Genomic DNA, 27,016 nt, shown 5'->3' with positions numbered 1-27,016 from the left:
AATTAAGTTAATGCAGCGTTTTGTCTCCTTGGCCTAATCAGTATGACTGTGTCATGAATCTGTTGATCCTTGTCTTGCCAGAGAATAGAACAGGAAGAACTCGATGAAATTCTCTGAATAAGTGATGCCACCTGTGACGTTATTTCCTTATTAATGGTGAAGAAGAAGCCAATTCCAGAGAAAACCACACAATTCGAATCAGAGCTCAGAACCAGAATACTATTTTAAATGTCTTTGGCTTCATTTTACATCTACATCGTGCCATGATTTGCTTGCTGCCTTATCCAGTGCTAGCCGCTTTGTTTATATGTGTCAGTATATTAGACCTTATAAGTAAAATATGCACTCACCACCTTCTGTTTCTGCTTTCCTGTAAAGAAAAGCAGAGGACAGTGAGTATGGCACATACCCGCCTGGCACACGCGACACTGATGCAGGAACGGTGCTGGGAGAGTGACCCACCCTCCGTCACTCTGCCAGGCCGTACCGTGGCAGCCTGTATAACTTTACAAGATGTTTCAAACCACAAACGAAACAGGGATATACAAAGTCATACCAAGTAAGAATTCAGCCATTAAACACAAATGTAACTACATGTAATTTGCACAAATATGTGTGAAGACCATGTTTCTGTAAGACCCCTGCAGTGAACCCACGTGGGGTACTGTACCCAGACTGTCTGCTATGGGGGGGTCATTGGAAAGCCAGCTGGAGCAGCTGTGTTAGTCTTTGTGTGGGAGTGAAAGGATGGTGCTCATGTGGTTGGTCAGAGGTTCTGAGGTCAGCCGTCGCCTTAAGAGCATGTACAGGCCACGTGCCATCTCGAGACAGGCCCTGAGCACGGAGTAGAGGATTCGGGGGGGGATAGGTTAGGGAGTGCCATCCCGTGCTTAATTAGGTTCTGTCCCCTCTTTCTCACTGTGGCAGCGGCTGGAGAGGGAGTAAAAAATAGTGGACAGAGTATATACACAGCTGCCATTACACTCACCCCTCCTACTAAGCATGCGTGGCCCAATTTGGAAAGTAAAGAGAATTTATCAGTCTTCTAGTGCTTTGTTAAATGTTAAGCTACAGCACTTCATAGGTATGGGGCCGTTATAAATCTCATGTCTGACAACTGTACCACTTTAAGGGAGGGGTGGCCAGCACCCAGAAAGCCATGCCGGGCCAGCCCCAGGGGGTGTGGCTCCAGCTCAGGCCTTAGCTACTCAAAGCAATGCGGCACCTTAAACCTCATCAGTATCCCCAGGGCTGCTTTGGGAAGGCTCACCTGCAGAGGGAGGGGTGGGTCTGAAAGTACCTGAAACCATCTCTCCTAGACTGGAGGAGGAATTCCCACTGGACTTACTGCGAGGGAGCAGGGAGTAGAGCAGAGCATTAGTGGCTGAGCGAGAACAAGCGACGCTGTGCTCTGGGTTTCAGGGGAAAGGCTCTTTAATTTTCATAGGTCACCTAGTATGGATTTAAGCATGTAGTAAGAGAATGCTTGTTAAAGCATCGTGGCATCGATAAACTCCCATCCTTAATAGCCACACTATTTAGAACTCGTTCACTGCGTGTATTCTGGGAAAGTCAGCGGCAGCTTTATATTTATGCATTTCGGCAGCTACATTTTGCATTAGAGTTTCTTTGTTTGAGAGACTACCTACATCTTTTATAAGATCCTATTGAACAAATACACTTATGGCCCGATGTACATATTTCTTTGTGAAATAGTCTAACGTACTTTGGCATGAACATCTGCATGTACACACTAACTACAGCTGACTGACTGACGTACTTTGGCATGAACATCTGTTTGTACACACTGACTACAGCTGACCGACTGATGTACTTTGGCATGAACATCTGTTTGTACACACCGAATACAGCTGACCGACTGACGTACTTTGGCATGAACATCTGTTTGTACACACCGACTACAGCTGACCGACTGACGTACTTTGGCATGAACATCTGTTTGTACACACCGACTACAGCTGACCGACTGACGGACATTGGCATGAACATCTGCATGTACACACTGACTACAGCTGACCGACTGACATACATTGGCATGAACATCTGCATGTACACACTGACTACAGCTGACCGACTGACATACATTGGCATGAACATCTGCATGTACACACTGACTACAGTTGACTGACTGACGTACGTTGGCATGAACATCTGGTTGTACACACTGACTACAGCAGACCGACTGACGTACTTTGGCATGACTGATGAGTCATGAGTATTGATGAGTATTGCTCTGAACTCCTGTGGGCTTCAATGCAAAAATTCCCTGCTGGAATGATGTACTGTGCATCAGCCACATCCAGGAATGCATAAGCACAAACAGAAAGCCGAACTGGGGCGCTATCACCACTGTCTCTTTGGGGGAACTCTGAGACCTCAAATGGCGTGGTCTGTTCCACCGTTCACTGTCCACCCTGTGTCATGCTGTGTGTCACCTATACACGGTGTTGCTGCTTTATGGATTAAAAGCACATGCTGTAAATTCACTGTGTAACTGACAGCTGAAATTTTGTAATATTAGTAAACTTCATGGGTGCTATTACTCACAAGTAGGTAACCCTAAACTCTAAACCCTAAACCTAACCCAGTATGTAAGGAATTTAATGTCAGTTCTGTATTTATCTTCTCTCTCTGGTAAGATCTATCAAGGGTGCCCTCATTATCAAAGCAGCTTAGAAAATTGCAGAGTTGTGAATTTTAATTAAGTCTCCTCAGGGGCACCTGTGCTCAATTAGCCCCCCTGAGCCGTTGAGGACACAGTGTCCCACTCTGAAACCCAGGCAATCAGCTGACAATACAGAATCACACACATGGGCTGTGAGCTGTGCTATGAGCAGCCCCTAGAATCTCACCCGTGGAAGCGCCCCCGCTTTTGCTCTTGCTGGATGCGGATGTTCTCCAGTTTGAGAGGGCTGGGGATGAAGCCGATCTCACAGCCCTCCTTCACCAGTCGGCCGATCCACCAGTCATTGTTGTACTTCTGTGGGCCAGAAAACACAACAGAGTCCAGGTTCAGCCTTCCAGGAATCTGACAAACTGGGGGGGAACTGCAACAAAGACAAAGAACACTGTAGAATAAAAACCATGAGAGACGATTTGCCATTGGATAGGACCTCAGCCCAGAGGACAGTTACAACCACAGCAGGAGCCAATGGGAAACAGGTAAACAGCTGGGCCTGTCTGCCAGTATTACAGAGAAAGTCAGGTAGTAAACCCAAAATGGAAAATCCAGCTGATCTGGGCTGAATATATTAGGCATTCATAGTAAGCAAACTATTCCTCAGAACTCCACAGTCTTATGGCGTGGTGACCATAATGAAACAGCTGGAATATACTGGCCTGCTTAACAAAAACAGAGTGGGCTTTGTTTATAGATGTACTGTGAACTATTCAGTTGGCAGTTTGCAGTCTCAGTATATCTAAGAACATCTAAGTGATGATGCAGGCGTGACGAGCTTGATACTGTGAAGATACCCATCCATCCCTTAATTAGAAGGACTAAGGTTTCAGATGTCGATATCTGAAACAACTTCAATAAAAACACTATCCTGTGGGGCAAGGACTTCATATCCTCACCTCTTCAGCTACAGGATACTGTACCTCTTTGATATGGAGGAAGTCCTTAGCATCGAATGAGATGGCGGTTCCTGCTACAGGGACTTCCTCATCCAGGGCACCACAGTAAGAAACATTGGTCTTCACAGCAAAGGCCACTGCTTTGGCCTAGGAAGAACCAGGTTCAAAGAACATCAAAGTATGATAAGAAGACCTTGCTGATGGGGTACAGACATAAGCAGATCAGTAGGGGTAGCTGGGAGGCATGCTTACCTTGGCCCTCTCCAACTGCAGGGCAGCCTGCTGCTCACGCTCCTGCCGTCCACCCTCACGCTCCTCCTCCAGAGAGACATCTGAGTCTGATGGTCTGCTAGTGTAGGAATCAGCTGAGCCCTGTGGGGAGAGGAGTCCCATTGTTAGTAATGGCCACATCCATCTGAGTCACAGCACGCTGTTAAGGCTGGCCACATCCAGTTGAGTCACAGTAGTCTGTTAAGACCAGCCACATTCAATTGAGTCACAACCCACTGTTAAGGCTGACCAAGTCCAGCTGAGTTACAAGCCAGTGTTAAGGCAGGCCATATCCAACTGCGTCACAGCCCTCTGTTAAGGCAAGCCACATCCAGCTGAGTCACAGTTCTCTGTTAAGGCTGGCCATGTCCCACTGAGTAACATTTTTGTGTTAAATCCAGTCATGTCCAGCTGAGTCACAGCACCCTGTTAAGGCTGACCACATTGAGCTGAGTCACAGTTCTGTTAAGGTCAGCCATATCTAGTGAGTCACAGCATCCTGTTAAGGCCAACCATGTCCAACCTAGTCATAGTGCTGTTAAGGCAGGCCATGTCCAGCTCAGTTACAATGCAGTTAAAGGAGGCCATGCCCAGCTGAGTCCCAATGTTTTGTTAAGGCCAGTCATATCCAGCTAAGTTAGAGCACTCTGTTAAGGTCAGCCACGTATAGCTAAATAACAGCACTCTGTTAAGGCCGGCCATGCCCAGTTCAGTCACAACGCTGGTAAGGCAGGCCATGTCCAGCTGAGTCCCAGCTCTTTGTTGAGGTCAGTCATGTCCAGCTAAATCACAGTGCTCTGTTAAGGCCACCCACATACAGTTGAGTCACAGCACAAAACCAGCTATGTCCATCTGAGTCACGATGCTTTGTTAAGACCTGCCATGTCCAACTGAGTCACAGTGCTGTAAAAGGCAGACCATGTCCTGAGTCACTGCACTGTTCAGCGAGGCCATGTGCAGCTGAGTTACTGTGCTGTTAAGGTCAACCATATCCAACTGAGTTACAGTGCTCTGAAGGAAGGCCACATTTGGACGCAGCATTTTGTTAAGGCCAGCCACTTTCAGCTGAGTCACAGTGCTGTTTTGGTCAGCCATGTATAACTGAGTCACTGCAGTCTGTTAAAGTTGGCTACAGTAGCTGAGTTACAGTGCTCTGCAAGCCCCAACATGTCCAGCCGAGTCAAAGTATATGTTAAGGCCAGCCACATCCAGCTGAGTCACAGTGCCCTATTAAGGCTGGACATGTCTAACAAAGTCACAGGACTCTGTTAAGGTTCAGTCATTTCCACACCAGTCACCTGGAATATGCACCTCTATAACTTCCCAGATAAACAGATAAATTCAGCTACATTGATGGGCAAAGAGCAATGACACTTTGCAGCATGTCATCAGATAGTCAGGTCCTCTGTGGCACACACAGGTTCATCACACGGAGGTATGTTTGTGGAGTATGTGTTGTACTGTGGGAGCAGTTGAGTATGAAGAGTCACAGTTACAAAGTACTCCAGTACTTGGTTGAAACAAAATTTTTTTCTGAATTTGTACTTTCTGGACCTGAACTTTCCATCTGTGTCTATAATGGATTACTTTTGTGAGTAACTTACCCCAATTGTTTCACTATTATCTTCCTGCATGCTACCTATGCTGGATAATGAGGCACTACAGCAGTGCTGTTTCAAAAAAGGACATACGAGCACTGCTCTGGGGCACCCCAGCAGAAGTGAGAATCGAGGTTTATCTCTTTTGGCATAAAATAACATCATATTATAACTATTGTCAATGTACAAATTGAAAAGCACTCTAATGAGACTTTAAAAATACCAGTCAAAGGCAGAATTTTCTGTTCTTAAAGGAAATTGCAAAAGTTCTAAAAGCTAATCTGGATAGGCATAGTTTAGTTACCCTCAAAGACCACTGGGTAGATATAGCTTAGTGATCCTCAAAGATCACAGAACAGGCCTAGTTTAGATATCATCAAAGATAACTGGTGTCAGACCTAATTTAGTTATCCTCAAAAATCACTGCATAGCTTTGTGCCTCTCAGGTCTCTAGACAGAGCAAATTTAGTAACCTTCACAGATCACTGGATAGATACAGCTTAGTTATCCTGAAAGATCACTGGACAGATATAGTTTAATTACCCTCAAGGATCACTGGACAGATATAGTTTAATTACCCTCAAGGATCACAGGACAGATACAGCTTAGCGATTCTCAAAGATCACTGGACAGATATAGCTTAGTTACCCTCAAAGATCGCTGGACAGACCTACTTCAGGAACCTTCAAAGATCATTGGATAGACATACCTTAGTGATCTTCAAAAGTCATGGGACAGACCTAGTTTAGTTATCATCAAAGATTACTTTTCAGACCTAATTAATTATCCTCAAAAATCACTGGACATACATAGCTTAGTTACCCTCAAAGATCACTGGACAGACCTAGTTCAGTAATCTTCAAAGATCACTGGAAATATGTAATTTATTATCCTTGAAAGATCATTGGACAGACATAGCTTACTTATCCCCAAAGATCACTAGACAGCACTAGTTTAATTATCTTCAAAGATCATGGTTTTTATACCTATGACGCATATTCATTTGAATCATGTGAGAATGTACCAGTGGAGGTGGTAGAAGACAAGTCATTGGCCTTTTGAAATGGTTTCACTGTGGGTCTACAGGCTAGTGCTATGCTAAGAGGGATCAAAGTCACACTGATTAAAGCAGAGGAGTGTTGCTAGGGACACCCTTTGAAGCTCATGGAGTGAATTGAGGAGAAATAATAAAATGAGAAAAATAGGGTCATGGGGAGGCCCGGGTGTTGCAGTGAATGAGAGAGATGGGGTCATAGGGAGGCTCAGGTGATGCAGTGACTGGGGTAGATGGGGTTATGGGGATGGCTGGGCAATGCAGTGAATGGGAGAGATGGGGTCATAGGGAGGCTCGAGTGATGCAGTGACTGGGATAGATAGGGTCATGGGGAGGGCCGGGCGATGCAGTGAATTGGAGAGACGAGGTCATCGGGGAGGTCCGGCCAAAGCAGCGAATGGGATCACAGGGAGACCTGGGCATTGCAGTGAATGGAGTCATGGGGAGGCACAGGCGATGCAGGGGATGGGAAAGCACAGTAATGGGGAGGTCTGGGTGATGCAGTGAATGGGAGAGATGGGGGTATGGGGAGGCCAGGGCAATGCAGTGAATTGGAGAGACAAGGGCAAGAGGAGGTCCGGGCAATGTAGTGAATGGAGAGACAGGGGCGTGGGGAGGCCCTGGTGATGCAATGAATGTGAGAGATGGGGTCATGGGAAGGCCCAGGGGATTCAGTGAATGAGAGAAATGGGGTCATAGGGTGGATTGAGGGGGATGACTGAGGGGGATGGGGTCATGGGGAGGTCTGGGCGACGCAGTGAATGGGATCACAGGGAGACCTGGGCAATGGAATGAATGGAGTCATGAGAAGGTACAGGCAATGCAGGGGATGGGAAAAAGGCACAGTAATGGGGAGGCCTGGATGATGCAATTAATGGGAGAGACGGGGGCACCAGGAGGCCCTGGCAATGCAGTGAATGAAGAGACAGGGGCACAGGAAGTCCCAGGGAAAGCAATGAATGGAAGAGATGGGGGCACAGGGAGGTCCAGGCAATGCAGTGAATGGGGACACAGGGAGACCTGGGCACTGCAATGAATGTAGTCATGGGGAGGCACAGGTGATGCAGAGAATGAGAGAGATGAGATAATGGGGAGGCACGGGTGATGCACTGTATGGCAATTGCATGCAGCTTTCCTACAGAGCTGTGTTTGCAGTGTCACAGAGAAAGCCACGTCCGCAAACACTACATGCCTTACTCTGCTGATGTGCAGTGGTTAGCAGTGATTTTATTTACAACTTAAGCTGTAGCCAGATGGCATTTCCCAGTTTTGCACGAGCATACAGCGGTGCGAATGCAGAATGGAACCTGTAGTGTGTGAAGCAGAATGGAACCTGCTTACCTCAGTTCCTGCAATTTGATCGGCCAAAAAACGTAAGGAGGGGTCTATATATCCCCACACTATTAAGGTTATTAGTTAGGGTTAGGCCGCTCTTTATTGCTTATGTCATCATCCTCTTGCATTAAATTGAATTTGTAGTATGCTTGTAATAAATTAGAGGCAACCACCCTCGACTGCGAAGCAGAAGCTGGTTTTTCATTTCAAAAGGAGCTGTGCTCTACCACACTGAGCAGCTGAACAGGGTTCTTTGATCCTGGAATCAAACGCTTTCTTGTTCATCCTCGTTCACACCTCTTCCAGCCTGACTAACCCTTCCTGTGCCTCAGCCCAAAAAGCAAAACAAGCGCCATCCCTGGACCTGTGAAGTTGCAGGGTTCTACATGGCTGGTGGCACAGCTGAGTTAATGCAGACTGTGAGGACACAGACAAAGCCATCAGCGAGGCCTCCTTCAGACGGCCGTCTGCTGTAGAAGGGAGTGCTTTCCTCCTACGCCACACGGGTGTACATACAGAGAGTTCCCAGCTCGTTCAGTGTGGAAAGCCTACGAATGACGTTTCATCATTCTTCAAGATAAACAAGCAGAGATCAGTTGGCTGCTTATGCACCTAGATATGTAATAACATCAGTGCATAATTATTGCTGAGTCTGACTACTACAGGTATCACTTTACGATGTCCTTTTAAGAAATGAATCTAAAATAATTTCCTTATCAGCTGCTTCATCCAGGGAGGCCACTAATTTCCCAGCTTCTCAGCAGGCTCCTACCCTCGGCACTCGCAGACAGCCACACTCTGCTCTGCACTACAGCCGCTGGGGGGGTGTTACAAGTCCCCATCCCATTAGCCAGACATCACCCTGCCATCACGCTCTCTCACCAAGGAGAGAGAAAGACGGGCAAGTGGAGGGCCAACTCTGAAGGGAGCAGACTACAGGAGCACAACACACAGGGGCTTATGGGAGTGTATTCTGAGTGACCCCTGTGAAAGATCACTAATGGACGACAGAGCGGCACCGCAGCTGAAGCATTCACTCATTTCTGTGACATTTCTACCATCACGCCCATGCTGCGTCAGCAGCTTCCCGTACTACACACGCTAACTGAATTATTTTTTAAACAGACTACTCCCCATACAGACCTCTAACATCAATGAAGTACTTTTCCTGTTTTTATATGACGTACCTTGGCTTCACTCTGCGCTCTCGCTTTCCCCCAGTTTACCAACACATTTAATAGATTGTATTGTAGATGGGTATCCATAGTGTGTGTGCACAGCCTGCGATGGCCTGGCATCGCTTTCTGGGGTGTATCCCTGCCTGATATAGCCTGGCATTCTGGGATAGAATCATGATAGATGGTTGGAAGATGGATGGACAGAAGAGGTATAATGATAATTATAACAACCATTATTATTATTGTTTTCATGCAGTTCCCTTGTCAACACATAATACGTGCGCACCAATTACTGCTGCCTATAAAAAAAACAAAAAAACGTAACCCTCAGTGTCGGAGCTCAGTGCATAAAACCTGTCAACGTGACTAAATTGTACGAAATGTAGGATTTATACTGGAAAGCGTCATCTGGTGCGAGTATTTACACTGTAATCAGCATGCCTGTTAAATATGCATATGGTTATTTTGATGTTTGTTTTGACAGCCTAGCGGAGCCTGGCTGTGCCCATATCAGGCTGCGTCTGTCAGCAGCCCCCCCGTCACTGGGCACCCCGTCAGTGTCACATGAGAGCCGTTACATAAAGAAGGGAGCCGGTGAGAGCGGCCTCTGCTAACACTGCTCCCCATGACATCATCACCCTGCGTGATTCATCACCCCCCTTCTCTCTCTCTCTCTCTGTCTCTCTCTCTGTCCACGCAGATATTCATTTAAGGCTAGATCTGCTCTTTTCCCTGGGCCATTAGCTCCTATTTATGTCACTGGTTTTTACTGTTATTCCATTATAATTGTCATTGATAGAAATGATCTAAACCACTGGTGAGCATTATGGCCATTTCCTTAATCACCACAAGCATTACAGTCATTGTTATTGTGATTACTAATTTCGAATTTCTCAAAATTATATATTGTTTTTATTGACATCGCATCCAGGGTGTACCCCAGTTTTGTGCCATATTCTCCCTGGGACAGGCAACAGGCATGCCTGCGACACTGACTGGGTTAAACGGTCAGAAGATGGACGGATGGATGGATGGACAGAGGGAATGATGGAGAGATGTTTTCACTGAACTATTGTCAAAGTCTGTGTGGTGTGATTTCAAGTTTAGTTATTTTACACATTTGAGTACGTATTTTCAGGAAAATGGCAGATATAAACAACCACCCTCTTATGAGCTATGGTTCCTTCAGCCTGTGTTGTGCTGTGGCTCCCTGCTATACAGCGGAAGGAGTCTGGCTGCCAGGCTTTCATTTAAGCCGTGCTGCAGCTTTGCTTATGACCCTAACTGTAACCCAGTTTCCAGGATCGCCAACTACCAGCAAGAACTGAACCAGACCCGAGCAATACCGCAAACTGACGGTTTTCCATTGTAGAATATCCAAGCCGTACCCGCATTGCGTGACTAAACCGAGTTGGTTGCCTCACCACCATCTGATTGATCTAAATGCATGGATATGGCGGTGTTCTGCATCAATATGCATGGATATTCTATATATTATTCATTATTGGTAGCATTGCACATCACAATGTATTGATGCATTCTCGATAACTGGGAACTTTCCAACAACCTAATTAAAATAGCATTATAGAACAGCAAAATGGAATGGACTCGGAATGCAAATTTATGCAACCAAATGCTAATTCCGTGAGCATTTGATGTTAGCCTAATATGGCGATTCTCACAGACTTGCTAGCTGAAACTGGCATGTAGTAAATCATGGTGCACCTTGTATGAACAGTAAATAAGCGTCTCTTGAGTTTTACATTACTGTCACTCTCCAAACCCAGCAACGAATTTACCGAGCTGATTCTTGTGCAGTCGAAAATCGAAAGGACCTGGAACCACACCGCAACTAGTCTCTCTTTATGGTACGGCTTGGTTCCTGTGTGGAAAAGCTCCGTATGTGCCAGGGCTCCAGACTGACTAAAATGGTCGCATATGCAACCATTTACTGAGAGTGTGCAAGTTAAAATTTCATGTTGCTGCATCTGTGCAAGTGTATGAAAATCATTAAGAAGTTTTGCTCCAGCACAGGCACTGCATTAACGAATTGTGGTTGAAAGTTTTTTCTCTTCTTCACTGGCAATATTCACTGGTATTTTATTTTCCTCTCTTTTTCACTGAGTTAGACTCTCCATACGTGCACACAGGAGTATGTATGTATATGCACACGCATGATAAAACATGCTAAACATTCCCTTCTTCTGTGGAGTTACTATAATCCAAAAAGCAGTCTATAGTTGATTATTTTAAAAAACAACTTGAGAAGAAAGGAGGAGATTGGTGGAGAGGGCCAGAGAAAAAGTACCATTTTCAATTACAATAGCTAGTGCCTCTTTGAGCTGAATTGTCAGGGCTGAATGAATGCTGCTGTAAAATTATTAAGTTAATACTGAGATTAAAACATTTTGCAAATATCAAGTCTTGAGTCACTGTCAATCTTTCATCAAAGCAAAAACTAGGATATGCAAATTAGGACAACTATTCATCAGCATACCAAAAAAAAGGATGCGACCATATCATGTGCTGGTGTAACCAAATGAGAAAACTGGTAGCACCAGTTTTACCACTTGAAAAGTTAGTCTGGAGCTCTGTGTGTGTATGTGTCAACAGAGAATAAGATGGGACAAGTGAAAAGAAGCATTTCAATGTACCTGGACTTTTGTAAATCGCAAATAAAGCATCATTGCATTTTTCATTTCCACAACACCCAAAATCAGTAATGCCCACTCAAACTATACAACACAGTATAGCTTCAAAAGATTTAATTTAATGTTCAGGATTTATGATACTTGATCTGCTTCTGGGATAGGCTCCGGACCCCCCGCAACCCAGTAGGATAAGCAGTTTGGAAAATGGATGGATCTTATTCCATTATATTACTGTGAGCCATGAAAGACTGAATTATCAAGTTAATGAAGCCAATCAGAATGCCAAAGGTACCATCGTGTCGCCAAACCATGGCTCTGCACAGACAGCATTTCACAAACGTGAATGTTGAATCTTTCTGTAATCAGTGGACAGCTTTCCCTAGTTCTGCTCTAACGGATTTCCAGTGATGGGTCACAACCACAACCTGGACAATACTGGCAGGTAACGAGGAGGAGTATGGCACCCAGACTCCCAGGAATCTACTTCAATCAATATTTTCAAATTTCACACGTCGTACACACTGCAGGTGTGCATTCACACACAAAACGCGTTCATACGCACAGGAGACGCAATGCCTGCCAGCGACCTGTGAGTGGCTGCTGTTACAACATGACCACCTGAAGAGGGCATTCTATAATGGCACATAGGGGAGCCTCCTCTACTGCTCTGCACGCCGTGTCTCTTGGCATCTCCCCCAGACAACATTGTGTCCTGCCAGCTACTGCAAGTCCCCTGTGAGTTTATGGGTTTCTTGATCTCCGTTTACTACATCAGGGCCACCTCCTGTCCTCCAGATAGGTTCTTCCACAACGAGGGGAATGTGGTGAAAAGCAAAGCCTGGGCAGCTCTGTAACAGGAACTGCAGTTCTGTCCAGCCGCTCTGCCCATGCTCTTTTCACCAAGGGGAAGCTGCAATTGTGTCACATGATACAGCCCAGGATCACATGACAACTCTCTCGTCCACGAAGTGTCAACTGATGTACTGTTGATTACATGTAGACCTACAATGCAGGCTCATGGGAGAAGGAGAGTGGTTTACAAATGATGTCTCATATGAGCACTAAAGCATGATGTATAGCATTCTGTTCTGCCCTATTCACAGCCTGGCCCTCAAGCAACAAGGTTGTGGGGTTCCGGACAATTCTTTTTAAAATGCCATCCAGCCCAGCTTCCACGGCTGAAGTTGCGACTGTCAAATGCATAGCAAGTGACTTAACATCTAATCTTTGGTCTTTCTAAATAAACATGCTGGTATTGAATATGAAAGCCTTAGTACTTAGTATACAGCAGGTATAGACAGTGCAGTATGTGATTTCACTGCAAGATACGAGCAACAGAGAGAAGTATATGCCCCCGTGGAGAAAAATATATGCATGTGATATAAGAATTAAACAAAATTAGATCCTTAGATGGGACAAGAAGGGGCTAAACATTTTTATGTTTTATACTTTGATATGACAAATAAAGTCACTTTTATCAAAGACTGTGCGCAGAATATAATACTCTGTTGTGATTTATAATAGTATAAATACAAACACTAAGTACTGTATGTTTGACTACCATGAAATGAGTATCATTACCCAGCCATAAAGAGCAGAACCTGGAAGAAATATATATCTTTTAATTTCTGACCTGCCAGATTAGTGACATAAAATGGATATGAATTCTGACCCACTATAGTCTCCATACAGTTTCTTACAGGATATGTTAATAACCTAAAAGATAACGAGGGTGTACTTTCATCTTTGCCGTCTTTCAGAGTAGGCCGAGCCCCTGCAGTAGTGACGCCTCAGCATGGGCACCAGCCCCTTCGCCGTGTCTCTCTGGACCCTGGCGAAGCCGGTCACTGTGTGAAAGGCTCCTCTAGTGACAGGTCGTCTTCAGCTGCTCTGCTCTCCCATGAGCTGCGCACGATGATCGCAGGACGATGGGCGGCCACTGGGCCTAGTGTTCTGCTGTTTACTTTATCTTTCAGTACCTAGTACCTGCACAGGCGCCGGGTGACGCAAGCAGGCCTCCAACTCCATTTACAGGATGGTGACTCATCCTTTACTTTTCTGCAGATACATTTATCCAAAAATAAATTATCTTCAAAGGCTTTCAACTTTACGCCTAGTTTACCAAACTAACAAAGCAGTATACTCTGCTACAGCAATCCCTAATGATAACGTATATCGCAGCAGGGACTCTGTCTTTAGCTGCAGATCAGGTTTGCTACCCTCCAGAGCATCTGCTATCGCAGTCTCCTGTTTTTATAGACTGCCCTGCTTCACCTGATACCAGAAGCATCGCTGCCACAATCCGACACGACCACAGAGCACATTAATTTGGAGTTGAACTCTTCCGACAGCATGACTAACTACTCTTTATGGCTGGGTGATGATACACATTTCATGCTGCTAGGTGTGAGCCATTAAAGAAGCTAAATAAGGAGGCCCTCCTATTTGGTGAATGTGAAGCAATGCTGAGTTCTGATTTGCCTCAGTTAAATTCATAAGCTAAAATATCTCGGGAGCATTTCTGCCATGTTCCTCTGCATTGTCCTGCTCAAAGGAGACAGAAATCAGGTGCCTGGGGGAGGGGGGGGTGGAGAAGCTCCCGCTCCATGTAGGACATTGATTACATCACGGTGTTCTCACGTCATAGAGGCCTCGTTAGTCGCAGCTTCCAGACCTGGTGTTGGTGGATAGGTGAGACAAAGGCATTCCGCTCTACCATCTTAATGACCTCATTCAAGGAATAACTTGGTTAACAGGTCACTGACATTGTCTTCTAGGTAGAAATCTGGCATTCATGAAAATGCATCAGGAATATTGCAAACCCTAACCTCACATCTTAATGACTTCACTCAAGGAATCATCTGGCTAGCATGCCCACTGACATTGTGTTCCAGCTGGAAAGTGCTACTACAGCTCTGAAGAACCGGAGTCAGCTGCCACATAAACACCAACCCCTCTCCTCCAAGGGCCCTGACTGTCTCAGTCACGGAAAGCCTCAGAGCATCTCGCCGAGTGCAGTTCAGGTAAGATACAATATAATGTACTTTATGGATCTGGGGGGAATTCTTTTGCATACAGCAGCGAGGTATATAAAGTGCACATAGTGCAAAAACAAAGTGCAAAGACAGTAGGTACTGGCCACTGTGCTCAGACACTGGGGGTATGAACACAGCCCTAAGACTGATATAGTACGTTCCATAGGCGTTTCATTAATTCCTCTTCTTTAACGTTATCGTTAACGTTATCATGGTACACACTCATTCCTAACACAAAGTTTAACATACTTTAGTTTTGCAGTATCTTTTGCTTGGACATCCTACTTGGGCCATCTATGAAATTAATCATGTTAACGCTGTAACCCAGGTACAAACCCATATTTAATTTAAAATGACAAAAATCATGTGTCAGCCTCCTCGAAAGTTCTTTGGTCGTCACATTTCCAAACTAAAACATTTGCAGTCCTGTGCCATTTCACCATCTTCGTTCAGACGGTCACGTTAGATGGCATCTCACTGGAGGACACATTAAAGGAAGTTGCGCAAACACAGAGGACTTTTCTGCACCCGAGTCTGACTCACTGTGAGCTAATCTGCAAGATTGACTCATGCTTCAATATTGAGAATATTCTGAATGTGCCAAATACATATTATATATAATATATATATATACACAGGCACACACACATTAAACAGCTCTCCTTGGGCACCAAGCATTATGTAGCATATGCTATAACACTTCAATTCCAGCAGGTGACCCATTAACACATCACACAAATATGAGCTGCGGTAAACAGCCTATCAGGAACAGTGATGAGCATCATTCATTATGATCAGCGGTGACCTGAGTGCCTAGTGATGTCATGCAGCACTTGATGGCTTTGGAATGTTCCGAGTGTGAGCTCCCCTGGCCACTGACCATTCACTACTTAAATCTCTATCTATGTGTGTCACCAGGAGCAGCTGGGGCATATCACCCTTATCACAATGGGCAAGTGTCCCTATCACGGTACAGCGAGGCCCAGTAGCTCCCCCCCCCCCCATTTATTTTTAGCAAATGCTTTTATCCAAAGTGACATACATTTTTGAGAAGGCAGGATGTTAAGGATCTTCTTCTAGGGCCCAGTGGTGAGATCACTCTAGGATTTGAACCGGTGTCCTTCTGATAACAGGCACAGTGGCCTAACCCAAGGAGGTGCACACTACCGACCAAATCCTACTTGTAAAAGGGGGGGGGGGCAGAAATGGTGGCCACCCTGATGGAGAAGCCAAGATGACAATAACAACTGGCAGGATGTGGAAGTTGAACTTCAGAAAGCTTTGGACATGTCAGCATCCTAAAGATCACAGGGCAGATACTAATTACAGGAAAGTGGAGATGTTAAGGGCAATAATACAGGAAGATCACAGTGGCTAACCCAGAGTCCTCAGTCTACCGGACTCTCTGAGACTGATCTGAAGACAGAATTTGGACAAAACCAAGCTTGCTCTCAGTAACACAGCTGACTATTATTAGAGGAGGAGCCAAGAGTATCTCAATGATATATCAGAGTGTATCAAGGGCCAATTCACTGTGTATCAATGTGCTTCTCGTCCCACAGAACTGAGGCACTATGGGAGGGGGGGGGAATAAGAGACTGAGAGAAGGGAATGGGTGAAATGTGTAATACACTGTGTTATGCCGCCACACATACAGGAACACATGCTGATTTATGGAGGCTATATCCATCCATTTTCCAAACCGCTTATCCTACTGGGTCGCGGAGGAGTCCGGAGCCTATCCCGGAAGCTACGGGCACAAGGCGGGGAACAACCCAGGATGGGGGGCCAGCCCATCACAGGACACACTCACACACCATTCACTCACACATGCACACCTATGGGCAATTTAGTTACTCCAATTAGCCTCAGCATGTCTTTGGACTGTGGGGGGAAACCGGAGTACCTGGAGGAAACCCCACGACGACATGGGGAGAACATGCAAACTCCACACACAGGTATCCTAGGTGGAGATTTGAACCCGGTGCCAACCACTGCACCACCATGCCGCCCCTATGGAGGCTATAGTGGCTCAGAATTCATATCCATTTTATGTCACTAATCTGGCAGGTCAGAAATTAAAAGATATATATCTCTTCCAGGTTCTGCTCTTTATGGCTGGGTAATGATACTCATTTCATGGTAGTCAAACATACAGTACTTAGTGTTTGTATTTATACTATTATAAATCACAACAGAGTATTATATTCTGCATGCAATCTTTGATAAAGGTGACTTTATTTGTCATCAAAGTATAAAACGACAACAAACATACATCCTAAACGGTATGAACTAGCCCATGTCTTACAGATTAAGGGAAAATGTGAAAGGGAGTGACACACGCTACAAATTCTCATATGATGCTGTCCTCATATGATGCTGTCCTCATATGATGCTGTCCTCAGCTGCCTTAACATTGGCCAGATTGGACAAGGAAAGCCATCATTTTTACTGCTACTAAGCTACTAAAGATAATACAAAGATGCATAAAATGCCCTAACTATCAAAATATTTACAAAAACATAACATTTGAGATGCAATAAAGTACTTTAACTGCCTAAAAAGGAAATACAATATTAACTAAATATAATAAAATGTATAAATACTACATAATTTTTTTTTTTCCTTTGAGGACTATGCAAACTTTATTAGTGCATTTATTTTGGCTAATTTGTCATAGTGATTAAAAATGATGTTGCAGTAGCCCCAAGATGGTCTAGACCTCAGCAGGAATTACAGCCAGGTCTCCCATCCCCCAGACGACCATCGTAACCAAGGAGCCTGCAGGTCATAAAATAGTCATGTTGTTTGGTGTCAGTGTTCCCGGGCTTTCAGAGTAAGCATCCCTCTGCAAAGTGGCCTTGTAGACCTCCACACCCGCACAGTACTGACCCTAATCCTGAACCTCCCAGAGCCGCACACTACAGGGCTGTAGCTGAGGAGCTGTGGGAGACACTGCCGCTGTATTAGACTTAGCACCCGCCAGCTCAGGATTCCTACACTCTTCATTTTCCGTGTATTCCAATGGTGGTCGGTCATTACATACTGAGGCAATAATTTTATTTTATTAACAATTTTAATTTTATTCAATTAATTGCTCAGCATCATAAAACGTGCAGGCTAAAATGACAGAAAGGAAAATGCAATATATTGATCTACGTTTCACCGCGAGTGTAAATTATTAATGAGTTCACATAAATTTGGATAAATAGTTGTCTAAAAATGGAAGTGGGTTCCATCGGGCAGTTGCACGGTTTTTGAGAGACGCCAAACCTGCCCAATGACAGCAGTACGGTGCTTGATGTCAGCATGCACACGCTCATTTCTGACACGAGAGGCTCTCTGCGAGACAGTGTGTCACACTGCAGCAAACACGCTAACGTCACAGGAGGCTTCCAGCACACGCTTCCATGGGAAATCATTCGGTGCGAGAGCTAGCTGGGCTAATTAGCGCTGCGCTAAGCCCTGCCGCACACTCCCCCTTCCAGCTCACCGCCCAGGCCTTTTCTATTATTGCTTTTGTAAGCAGCTTTTTTGTCCTGCACTGGCTTCCTCTTGTCGCCGCCCGTCACTGAGAAACAGAACCACAGAGACTGCGGGGATCTGGTCTCTGTGTGTATGTGAGCCAGGCAGACACCTTGAAGGATGGCCAGCCCGGCCCGTTAGGTGCTGCTGCCCCTGCGGGTGACTCGTCACAATCATTTGCTGCCGCCGCGATGGCTGCTTAGGCGCATAGCTCGGCAGGGGAGGGGAGAGACAAAGGGGGGATGCTGCCCCTTTAAATGGTACACGGACGCAGTGGACTTTTACAAAAGGCTACATAATGACACATTATGCGATGGCAACCTTAAAGGGACGGCGATTCGTCCGGTAGTTCTCAGACAGCATGCTATTCAATGAAGCAAAGAACAAGATGCAAACCGGCGTGCTGGTTGGAAGGCTGTACAGAGAAATGGAACAAACACCCTTTCCTGCCTGCATTTCTTTCCCAGCCACAGAGATGCATGGCTCAGTAACGCAGAGGAGCCGACCTGAAATGCACGCACAGATCCCCCTCCCTAGCCCAACGGAGCCACGGCGGTAGCCCCTTTGTGGCCGGCGGCAGTGCGCACGCGAGCCCCTGTGTCCCCAGGTGAGCCCTGCCACTCTCCCCACTCACTCACCGCCTCCGAGTCTTCAAATCCATGCAGGTACAAGTTGTCGTACATGGAGGGCCAATATTCCAAACAGCACAAAAAAACAAGGGTGATGAGCAACGAAAAAAGCTGGACTGCAATGACCCCCCCTTCAGCAGAAATCAGCAAGGAAAAGGCCTGGTGCGGTGTCCCTGGGCCTGCGCGGAGAGATGTGCCGTGCTTCCTCCTGAGCGAGCTGCTGCTGTTCATTCACATCACAGGGCAGCAGCTTTATCCCTGGAGGCTGTACTGACCAGGCATCCTATCTGCCTTCCAAACACAGAGCAAGAGAGCGAATCCTTCCTCAATCAGAGCTCGATGACAAAGCAGGCAGCCAGGCTGCTGATTGGCTGGCCGATGCTCCAGTCAGCTTTGGAGAGCGCTCTCCTCGACTGTGAATAAGGAAGGGGGGGTCTGCATCGGGAAAGCAACGCCCCCACCCCCTCTTTGCCTCCCTTCCTTTCTCTCCTCTCCCTTTCCCTCCTCCTTGCACCCTCCTTCTCTGCTATTAGGATCCTAGAGAGAGCGATTACACGGGGGGACTGATTACAATGGCATGTGAGGGGTGATCATGCTGACCCTGAGCTCTGGCTCTCACGGTATTGCCCTGTCCCCCTCCCCTCACCCCTTTTCTACTCACAACACACGAAGGAGTAATGGAAAATAAAATGGGAGCTGGATGCAAGGCACCGGAGCATGCCGGCTGGCTACATCACTGCAGCTTCCTGAACACTGGGTGCAAAAGGGTGAAACTCCTGCTTCATTACACTCCAGTTCTTACCAATGAAACACAGAGAAGCAGACACTAAGGCAACCCTATTCCCAGAATGATGTCCAGATCCATTGTGATGCTTTACAGAGGAGCACCTCGGAAATGAACGGCCAATGTGTGAATCATTCTATTTTTTTCACAGGTCTGAAGGCAGACCTGTTTCCTTATTTAACACACACACATACACAGACATTTAATACATAAGCACACATTCCAAAGCACAATTATGTCAGCAAACACAGAACAGAATCATAATTGTTGTCAGGAAACAAACGTATTAATATTTAATTTGTGTAACTGTAAAAACAGGACATGCCATGCAGCCATATAAACACAGTAAAGCAGGAAATGTGTGTCTAATAACAACGATGCCTCATCACGACTTATCTTAAAGCCAAGGATGACAAAATGAGCTTTTTCTGTCACACTGCCTGCACTGTTTATATAGACAAAAGCACAGGCACCCATATCATGTGACATTCTGAAAAAATAAACTGCTGCTCACCCTTCAGATTTTTTTCTGATATGGTGATTCTTTCTCATACATAAGCACTTATTTCTCCCGCACATTTCCTTTAAAATACAGGAAAATATCAACCACAGAGAAACACTGTGCTTCCATGATCACAGGAATTCTGCATTATTTAAATGATGAGATACTTGACGATTATCACTTGTTAACCATCTCAATGAAATTAATTATGATCTTATTTTAGGATCATGGTTCATTCCGGCTTCCATACCACTTATGAAGTGCAGGGTTGCAATGCTCCCTTGAAATGACAACCATATAGAAACACAAGGCCCTCTAGGGACCAAGCTGAGAACTACAACTGCCAGCTGAAACCATGCTTTGGTTGGTATTATTCTGTGATGCAGATATTGAAAAATGAAAAATGTATTTTAAATAGCCAACAGGTTCTGCTATCCACACAGCCCCCTTCAGGACCCAAAGACCTCCCCCAGCATGATCCTTTGCAGACCTTAGTTGGCATTCCCATGGGAGTCTACGTAGCTGGGGGAGGGGTGTGTGTGTGGGGGGGGTCCTCATTCCATGTAAGACACAGACCAGCTGACTTTACTTACCATTACTGAGGAGGCTTTGCATGTAGATGCTTAATCTCAGCCAAAAAAAATTCTGTTACTCCATCATAACCTCCACATACAGCATAACAAATTTCTGTACAAAACAGTGTGACAGATTTTATACTTGTGTGTTTTCCCTTAACAGACAGTAGAGGGCAACAAAGAGCAGTTCAATGCCCCAGAAGTTCAGAATTGCGGCATTGTGAAACACACACTACCCACAACCAGCATCAGTTAGGTGTGTTCTCCTGCAGGTCAGGACTTGGTGCCTGTAACAGGAAGGTCACTGGTTTCACTAATATGGTTGTTAGAGTGATCCAATAACTATTTTTTTTTTCATTTATAATACAAATCAAATAAATACATATCTGTAGGATTACTGGACACCCAATTCATAGATAAATACATCAGCATACCCAAAGTTTAATAACTTAGTCATGTTATAGATATTGTATTTCAGACAGCTGATCTCATTACTGGAACAATCCAAATTTAATGCTGGAAACTGCTCTGGGTCACATCTTTTCAATCAACAAAACCGACCTGTCCAATAAACTGTCTAGTGTTGACCTCAAGACCAGCACTGTGGGTTAAGGTCTGCTCTATGGGCAGACCATAGGGGCTTGTCACACTCATTCTATAGTGCTGACAGTGATAATTGTAAGCTGTGATCAGAGGAAGACGTTTTACAGCATCATTCAAGCTTTATTCCTCTATGGAAGGATAGCTAAATTCTTTTTTCTACAGCAGGTTACTGCATCAAGCCACTAACAAATCAGCTATTGGTTGGTTATTTTACATAAGCCCTTATTTAAGACAATAACTTTCCTACATGGTGCCAACAAATACACTTTTGTCATGCGGAGCCCCACCTCCATCTGGGAGGAGCCAACCAGCGAGTGTCAAAGGGGTTTCATGGAAAGATTTACCACTGATCTGTAAAATTATAATACCTGTGTCAGCGGAGCTATGCAAATCAGCGCTTCACAGACAATCCACACATTAGTGAGGGTCAAAAAATTATAATGAAATGAAATTCAATTAAATGGAGCAAATTAAATGGCACATGAGTGAAAATAGCCTTTGCCTTTTACCCTCATGAGTTTGCACAGGTGTTAAACAGTGAGGCCCGGAGGTAGTAAACATGAAGTTTTTCTGAAACACTGACTAAAGCATGACTGACATGAACCAGCCATGGTTCCAGTGAAGATTCCTCTCCTCAGTTTCTCCACATCACATATTTCTGGTCACTGTCAGATATCAAACACAAAAGAACTAGGGGTATAAATTGTTGGCCCCAGTGCAATACAATTCAGTAACGATTACCGATGGAACAATTTGATGCATCAGAATTCTTGACTTTCTATTCACAATTTGATTATTCAATTATTTTGTTGGCCTGAATTAAAAACTTTTTAACTTCAATGAAAAAAAATCACAAGTATTACCACAGGAACTTAATTACAAACTATTAATGGGATACAGAAAAAGAACAAGCCCATTATAAAATTGTTAAAAGGCCAACTACTGAACTGTACAGGAAAAAAAACAAACACATTAAAGGCACTACCTGATCTGGGGCTGCTGGGGCTGGAGCTTGCCGGTGCAAATTAGTGAAATGATGTCATCATTTTTATTGCATGAAAAATGGAAGTCCGATCTGCGGGCCATATCTCATAGCGAATTATAAACATGTTGCAGACTGCTACTTTGAGACCTCTTTTAAGTGGAGAATGAGCCGACTAAATCCCTCGTCTTCCTCTCCGGAAAATGGCTGATTGTGCAATGTAATCGTATCCACTATCATGGTGCTTTAGTAGTTGTGTCTTTAGCTGTGGTGCTGCTAACCTTGAATACTGATGAAGTTACAAAAATCGGCCAAGATTTGGCATCAGACCGATGCCAAAATCTGGATTCTTAAGCAATATCATTCGATACCAATATGTTAACCAATATATCAGGCATCTCAAAGGCTAAAATTACTTTTTACTTAGAGTCTTGTACCATATACAGCAAAAATGACTTTTTTGAACTACAAAAGAGGGGAGTTTCTAAAAAGCATTGTAGCACATAGATTTTCTTCACCATTAGAGAGAGAGTTCTATTCTGCAAAACAGGGCATTACCCAAAAGTGTCAGAGCTCTTCCATTATGAATATTAATGAACCTTCCCCTGTCATCCTGAAACCACTGCTTTGTGCATTTACCTACAGCACATGAACATGAGAGCAAGGAAAAGCAGGATTCTGCCCCCAAAAATCGATTTTGCATACTGACTGATGCATTGAATCTTAATGATTAATAATTGATTCATCACGATGCATCTTTACACCCCTAAAAAGAACTGTTGCAAAACACTAACAAAAATGGCTTGTCTTCTCTTAGTTACACCTGCTATATGTAAGGTCCCAAGGTCTCTGCACATCCCATCATGTTACCTGTAATCAATTTTTCATAAAATTTCCCACATGCAGGACACAACACACTGTGTACCGGTGCTATGCTACTTCATCTCATGCCGACTGGTCGCCAGCTAGACTAACTTACATGCCAGACAAAAACATTCAAAGCTGAAATGTCATCTCACCCTAGAAGCAGGCTACGTATTATACATAATACATTTCTGTCATTTATCACTTTGCCTACTATAGAATATAGCACAGACTGTAAAGTATCAAATATGTGAAGCTAGTCCCTCTTCTTTCAATATGTACTCCAACCTGGTCAATTAGGTATTTTAATACCATATAACCTTAAAACAGTCAACATGAGTCTGATGTAACGTGAACGGAATCACACAGTCTAAGGGAGACATTACATAACATTGCTGCTTCGTGCAAAGCAATCAAAATAGCACAAAATGTGTCTAAGTCAACAGCAGGAACTATTTCACAACTTTCCTGTCACAGTCCCAGCTGGTATGTAGCGCGCGAGCTGCGAGATGGAGCACTGTGACCTGTGGGGACGGCGCCATTTGTGCTCCACCACTGAACGTCTAGCGCTATTCAGGGCAGAAGCCTTCAGAGAGGCGGAGAGGCACAGCGGCAGATTGAGGGACCTTGCTGCTGCTTGTCACAACATGCAGGCACAGTAAGCCCGAAGTGGACTTCCTGACATCAGCAGACACCTCAGCTGAATCTGGGCTTTTCCACGGCCGACAATATCCGTTTGACACCGACCGCTGGACTGCTGCCTGCTTATTTTATGGTTTTCCCAAGGGAGATAAATTGTCAGATATAGTGATGCGCTGGTCTGTCTCTCAAAAATAGCCAACATAAGCCAACATAAATTTCTCTGGTAAAACTCGGACCAGACAGAAGCATAAAATCTGTTGAACAGGTAGGGTGAAATGGCTAAGCTGTAATGGTAAAGTAGTACCAGCCTGCTGGGTATGACAAAGCCACGTAAGACACCATGTTCACATTACATAAGTTAGATCATTATATAAAAGCAAATCAAAGCACTATCACTAAATGCAAGATATTTAAAGAGGAAGGCCCTCTGCTTTATCATGCCCTCAGTCATAGACTAGTGGTTGCACATATTGAAATCTGTATAATTTTGAACAAGATAATCATACCGAGAGTATTGCATGCTTGAAACATGGCAGGGTAAACCTACGTAGTAAGATAATCAGCCTGGCTTATGCTGCTTTCTTTGTTTACATGTGCTGCTCTTTCTCACTTTATCTGCACAACGTATGCGAACAAACACACAGTCCATGCGTATGGTTATCCAGCAGGTGGCTGGCGACAACAGGGACGTCATCTTACTCAGCAACAGCAGTCATGTCGTCGTGCGGTTTTTTCACCCTGACAGAAGGTCACCTGAATTTGTCATACATGCAAGCACGCTTAAGGTGAACTCTGCTAGTGCTGGGTCTGCAGGCACCTGCAGTTCACCTGCCTGCTCGGAAATTATGTAATAAAGGTTATTTCAGCGGAGGGCTGGCAAACACCCAGGTGGATGGAAATCGAGGCCACTGACTCCCCACAACAGCTCCGATCATTTTTCCAGTGTAAGCTCCTATATTTTTAGAGGAGGAACAGGGCGCACTCTCTGGACTTCTTGCTAATGCAGCCTTCTGCGTGATACGTTCATGAATAACTGTGCTGCCATGGCTGTGGATAAACCCTTGTGAGGCGAACAAAACCCAACATATGCTGGTGCATGGTGCTGAGCTGCCCTGACGAAGAACACCCACCCGGATGAATGGACACTTCCACGAAGATGGGGGACAACCGCTCCGCAGATAAATCACCAGAAAGCTTAGTCTGATAGGAGCAATGTGTGTGGGCTCCAAGGACCTCTCCCCCCCCTTACCTGTCTGAGGATGAAGCTGGTGGAGGTGGTACTGCCATCCGACCGCTTGAGTCGGCTGCGCCGCGAGTAGGTCCCTCTGTTCACCTGCACGGGAAAGCAGCTGACACGTCACTGGTCCAGGCAGGCGAGGGCCACCTGAGACACAGCCCTCCGCACCGGCGACCGTGCTCATGTGACAACTTACAAGAGGCGTCCATTTCGAGCCTGCAGCAGGCCTACGCGACTACCGCACAAAAGCCTTTGACTGGATACTGAGGGGCATCCTACGTAAGGACAGCTGCAAAAATTGATGGAAGTGGAAAACAAGTTTGTCATACCCATATGACTGGCATTAAAGCTCACATACTTCCAAACGGATATCAGCCTTATTAGACTGACCTAATTATGATCCGATTTTTTGCTCCATATTTAGATGAACTATATCTAGCACTATATCAAGTAATTGTGTCAGTTAAGCATTAAAATTCTCTTTTTAACTGGATTTTTTCTAACGGGGTCACATTATCTAGGTCACCTCCTTTCTGTCAGTTTACACTCGTCAGATGATTCCCGGCAAGGTCAATCCACATAATTAATGGGATACAACATTTAAAAACAACAATTTTAAAAGGAACCGGACACGTACGGCATACATGGTCGGTAGCCGTGCTTCCTCTGTGCCTATCGGGAAACAGACAGGCTGTTACAGAATATAAAGATTTGTTTTCATATCATGACGGTATCACTATATTACGGAGAACAGGGACCGTCAACACTGTCAGCGCGGAAATAACGAAGCGCTTACTTCAATTTAATACCTTGTAAGACAGCTGTCAAAGTAACGAATCGTGGCGTTTCACTCACATTTCTTAATGTTGATGTATAAAAACGCGAGTCATACACTCACCCTCTAACTAACCGAGTCCCGCTTTTACGGGCTGTCTCGGTACCGGACGGGACCCAGGGACCCAGGCACACTCCAGCCCCGCTCCATGTCCGCCAAGCCCTGCGTTACCTGGAAGATGGGCTTCTGGAGCCCCTCGCCGATTTTGTGCCGGGTGTAAATGTGCCGGGACATCTCCGCCAGCTCGTCGGTCCACGGCGGCGGCTGCCTCTCCGGGCCGCTCCACTGGAAGTGTTGCGGGTATTGGACAGCCGGCTCCAGCTTCTCTCTCGGCTCGGTGCTCACGCGCAGAAACGGTGCCTCCCGCGTACTCCGCCGGACTCCAGCTACCTGAGCGGGGGCGCGCGTCGTCAAAGGCGCGCACGGCGGCGGCGCGCCGCGCGGGACTCGAGGGGGCTGGAGGACGATGGGATGGCTGGCGCTTCGCCTCCGCGCGAGCTGCTGGAAGCTCTTGGGAGCCCTTGAGATCCGAGGAGTTTTTAGAAACCTTCGTGAACTGCACGCTTTCCAAAAAAAATAAACGAAATAAAAATATATACAGTGCAATCTGCACTATACTGAAGTAAGGAAATACCGATGTATATCACCAAAGTCATTAGCAAGGAAATGGTCAAGGGTTATGTATAATCCTGATGTATTACATCAGGACACGCATTACATTTCAACAGTGTCACCAAAAACAACTCATAGAAGCAAACAAATCGCCAAAGAACACGAGGATGCATTCAGTTCAACGTGATGTCAATTAAAATATTTCATTGATTCATTTTAATCGAGTATATCTAAGAATTTAAAAACAGTATTCATTCTGCATTGGTATATCGGCATGGGTGCATAAGATCCCTCTAAATATTACAATAAACAAAATGCACCTGAGATAATACTTGTCTTCGGAAATTTTGACTGGATTAATTTTAGGTAAAGGTCTAACTGCTAATAAAAAATAAATATGTTACAGGTGCTTATCCTAGGCAAAGTTGTTGCTGCTGTCACATAAACCAATAACCTTGGTGAAACAGTCTTGACCTTATAGTAGCCAACAACTGTCTCAACTGTAAAG

At 45.1% G+C, this 27,016-nt stretch overlaps 1 protein-coding gene across 4 annotated transcripts in view; it reads right to left on the bottom strand.

The window, feature by feature from the left end:
- The window catches only part of cacnb4a (calcium channel, voltage-dependent, beta 4a subunit), a 34,463-nt gene extending 8,137 nt beyond the window's left edge, over positions 1–26,326 (bottom strand). Inside the window, exons 1-7 of one of the 4 annotated variants that reach the window (XM_048978668.1) lie at positions 26,068–26,326; positions 25,074–25,157; positions 3,850–3,969; positions 3,622–3,744; positions 2,874–3,001; positions 1,271–1,347; positions 351–370 (exon numbers count right to left, since the gene is read on the bottom strand). In XM_048978668.1, coding sequence (XP_048834625.1) covers positions 351–370; positions 1,271–1,347; positions 2,874–3,001; positions 3,622–3,744; positions 3,850–3,969; positions 25,074–25,157; positions 26,068–26,130 — 615 coding nt within the window. In that variant the 5' untranslated portion in view covers positions 26,131–26,326. Of the gene's footprint in view, positions 1–350; positions 372–1,270; positions 1,348–2,873; positions 3,002–3,621; positions 3,745–3,849; positions 3,970–18,881; positions 19,256–25,073; positions 25,158–26,067 lie in introns of those variants that run through there. The other 3 variants (XM_048978666.1, XM_048978667.1, XM_048978669.1) reach the window with 3 other exon arrangements.
- Between the last annotated feature and the right edge of the window lie 690 nt (positions 26,327–27,016).

Source organism: Brienomyrus brachyistius, chromosome 16, assembly GCF_023856365.1.
Source record: "Brienomyrus brachyistius isolate T26 chromosome 16, BBRACH_0.4, whole genome shotgun sequence".
Classification (NCBI taxonomy): Eukaryota; Metazoa; Chordata; class Actinopteri; order Osteoglossiformes; family Mormyridae; genus Brienomyrus; species Brienomyrus brachyistius.
Note: the sequence above shows the minus strand (reverse complement) of the source record. Positions and strands in the feature narration are given on the sequence as shown.